General features: G+C 21.7%; 1 protein-coding gene across 1 annotated transcript; it reads left to right on the top strand.

The window, feature by feature from the left end:
- Positions 1-652: 652 nt before the first annotated feature.
- Positions 653-2,872, top strand: DICPUDRAFT_151346 (uncharacterized protein; the record flags this gene model as incomplete). Its single annotated transcript, XM_003287224.1, has 2 exons — positions 653-1,543; positions 2,207-2,872. 2 exons carry the CDS (start codon positions 653-655, stop codon positions 2,870-2,872), a joined length of 1,557 nt encoding a protein of 518 aa, XP_003287272.1.
- Positions 2,873-3,890: the final 1,018 nt, after the last annotated feature.

Genomic DNA, 3,890 nt, shown 5'->3' with positions numbered 1-3,890 from the left:
AAAATTTTATATTATAATAACCACACACACAAAAAAAAAAAAACACAAAAATAAATTTTTTTACATTATATATAAAGTAAAAGACTTGGTATATAATAAAATAATAGCCCAAATCATAATTATATTAATTGTATAATCTAAAGATTTTGGTAAACAGCTTTTGTTACTTCTTCTTATAAATTATCAAATTGTTAATATTTATTTTTTATTTTAATAATAATAATAATAATAATAATAATAATAATAATAATAATAATAATAATAATATTCACACACTTTACATAGATATAATAATAATCATAATAATCATAAATATTAACAAGTAGTATTACTAGTAATAATAGTTATAATAATTATAATAATCCATTTACTTTTTTTAAAGACACATTCTCACATTTATTTTTTTTTTATTTTTTTTATTTATTTAATTTTAATTTTAATTTTAATTTTTTTATATAGAATCAATACAAGTAATAATAGTATAAATTAAAAATAGAGAAGCAAAAAAAAATATATTTTATAATTTGATTCACGTTTTAAAGTTTTTAATTCCCTTCCTATTTTCTTTTTTTTTAGTTTTAATTTCCTATAGTTAAAATTTTTTTATTTTTTAATTTTATTTATGGAATATTTTGATTAAGTTGTTAAAATGATGAATAATAATTTCAATCAAAATAACAATTTCAATTTTCAAAACACAAACAATAATATTAATAATAGCAACAGTAGTAATAATAACATGAATAACATTAATAACACCAACAACAATGGCAATGGAAAGAATAATTTAAATAGTAATAATAGCTATCAAAATAATTTCAACTATCAAATAAATTTTAATAGTGGTAATAATAATAATAATAATAATAATAATAATAATTATACTCATAATCATAATTTTAATAACATTGGAAATATAAATACAAATAATAGTAATAACAATAGTGGAAATAACAGCACCTTGCCAAATTATGACAATGCAGATCAAGATGCTCTTACAAATTTAATAGTTAATAATATTCCTAGATCTATGGATTCAAGCGAATTAAAAAACTATTTTGAAAAATTTGGAGCCATAGAAACCTGCAAAGTTGTTTATAATCGTAAAAAAGACCAAGGTATTTCGAATAATAATAACATAAATAACAATATAAACAATAATTTAAATAATAGTAGCCTTGGATATGGATTCGTTAAATTCACAAAAAGAGAGGACGCCTTTATCGCAGTCGAACAAATGAATGGTTTTGAGATCGATTCAAGACCAATCAAAGTATCCTATGCACAAGCCTCCAGTTTGCAATCTAATCACGCAAATTTATATGTTAATCGATTAGAACCTCACGTTACCAATGCCAATCTCAAAGAGATTTTCAGTAACTTTGGTGAAGTTATCGACACTAAAATTTTGATTGATCCAGATACAGGGGCTAGTAGATGCGTTGGTTTTGTTCATTTCTCTCAAAGAAGAGAGGCTTTAAAGGCTCTATCTTTAATGAATGGTGCTACCATTCCATACCAATCCAATCCAATTTACGTCAAAGTAAGTTTCTTCAAATAGTTTTTATTTCATTGTTTTGTTTTATTTTATTTTGTTTTTTTACTTGTGTTTTATTATTTGTGTTTTTATTTTTTAAAAAATAAAAAAATAAAAACAATTGAACAGTTTTAATTTTTTTATAGTTTTTATTGTGTTATTTTTATCCCATCCTTTTTTTATTTTGTTTATTATTTGTTTATTTTTTTTTATTGAGAAAAGTTTTGTTTTATATTTTTAATTTTTTTTATAAATAAAAAATAAAATAAATTTTATATTTTATTTTTTATAAATAAATAAAAAAAATAAAAATAAAAAAAGTTTTAATTTCTTGAATTAACATTAATTTTTTTTTTTTTATAATTTTTAATTTTACAATCGGGTTTTAATTTATGATCATGTTTCAACTTTTTTTTTTTTCCTTTTTTTAATTTTTAAATTAGTTTGCAAACCAAATGAGTAATGATCATTTGAATCTTCCTCATTTCACCAACACCAACACCAACACCAACACCAACAGCAACAGCAACACCAACAGCAATAATAATACCAATGGTAGCAATATTAACAATGTTTTCAACTTTAGCAGTTTTGGTAATTTTAATGAATAACTAATATAAATAGCAACTTTAGCAATACCTTTGGTTTTGATGGTTCTAATAACTGCAGTACTTATATAATAATAATAACAACACCAATACAAATAATAATACCAATTTCAACTATGATAATAATAATAACAGATGTGGTGACAGGTATGGAAGTGATAATAACATTTACAGAAACAACAATAACTCTTTTGGACAACAACCACAACAACCACAACCACAACAAAACCAAAATCAAAATCAAAACCAAAACCAAAACCAAAACCAAAACCAAAATCAAAATCAAAATCAAAACCAAAATCAAAATCAAAATCAAAATCAAAATCAAAATCAAAATCAAAATCAAAATCAAAATCAAAATCAAAACCAAAACCAAAATCAAAATCAAAACCAAAATCAACAACCACAATCACAACAGCAACAGCAAAAGAATCAACAATTCAACGCAAACTTTTTCAATGGAAACTCAAGTGGTATGAATAACAATGGTGGCAACTTACTTATAAGTAATAATAATGGTCTCACAGTTTACCCAATTCATATTTCAAATTTACCAAGTAATACAGATGAGGGTTTTCTTTATAAATTATTTGCATATGGTCCAATTTCAGGAGTTCAACTTTTAAGCAGTGGTCAAAGCAATCATTACCTAATTTTAGACTATAATTCCGTTTCAAAGTGCAAATTAACAATCTTAATGGAAAGCTTATTTCGGGTAGAACATTAAAAGTACTTTGCCTTACACACTCTTCTCCTTATTATATCCAAAGCTACAATGGAGGTACGCCCTCTCCAGGCAGTAATACTAATACTAATACTAATTCTAATACAAATCCAAATAATAATAGTAATAACATTAACCTTAATATTAATAATAATAACAATAATAACGGCAACAACAGTTACACCCGTAACAATAATAATAACAATATGAATAACAATTGGTAATCGATCCAATTTTTTCAAATCCACAACTTCCATATTTAATCAAAATATATATACAGCTATCAAAAAAAAAAAAAAAAAAAAATCTCAATTTTAATTTATTGATTATTAATTTCCATCTCTACTATTATCATTTTGGGTATTCATTTTTTTTATCAAGAATCAATTAAAATAAAGGAAAAAGTGCAAAATAGAAAATATTAATAATTGGATTCATGGTTTTTTCTTTTTTTTTTCTTTTTTTTTTTCTTTATTGGAAATTTGGGTTTTTTTTAAAAAAAAAAAAAGGGTGAGACTTGGATTTAATTTTTATATGGTACAATTAAAATTTCCTTTTTTTTTTTTATTCACAGAACAAGACTAGTTTATTTTTTTTTTTTTTAAAAAAAACAAAACACATTTCCGATTTTAAAGCTCCAAAAAAGTTAGTTAGTTTAAATTTCAAATAATCTTTAGTAGTCCTGGTAATAAGTGGTATCAATAATATGAATAACATGAAAAACTTGCCATGTCGAAGATTAATTAATTCAATCAATTATACATATTTAATTTTTTTTTAAATTTCTTTTTTTATTTTTTTTATTTTTTTTTTTTTAAATGATTTTTTTATTTTAAGGTTTTTTAATAAAAATAATAGTTTAATCAAAACCTATATCAAAATGTGTACATACATCAGTTATTTTAGTAAGTTTGGGTCAATCTTTAAATTTCTTTTAAAAGAAATTTTTTTTTTTTTTTTTCACCCAAAAAATTTTTTATATTTTTTTATTTTTTTTTTTATTATTATTATCATTAAAACT

This window comes from Dictyostelium purpureum (assembly GCF_000190715.1).
Source record: "Dictyostelium purpureum unplaced genomic scaffold DICPUscaffold_94, whole genome shotgun sequence".
Classification (NCBI taxonomy): domain Eukaryota; phylum Evosea; class Eumycetozoa; order Dictyosteliales; family Dictyosteliaceae; genus Dictyostelium; species Dictyostelium purpureum.
The sequence above is the reverse complement of the archived record's forward strand: the minus strand, read 5'-3'. Positions and strand labels throughout refer to the sequence as shown.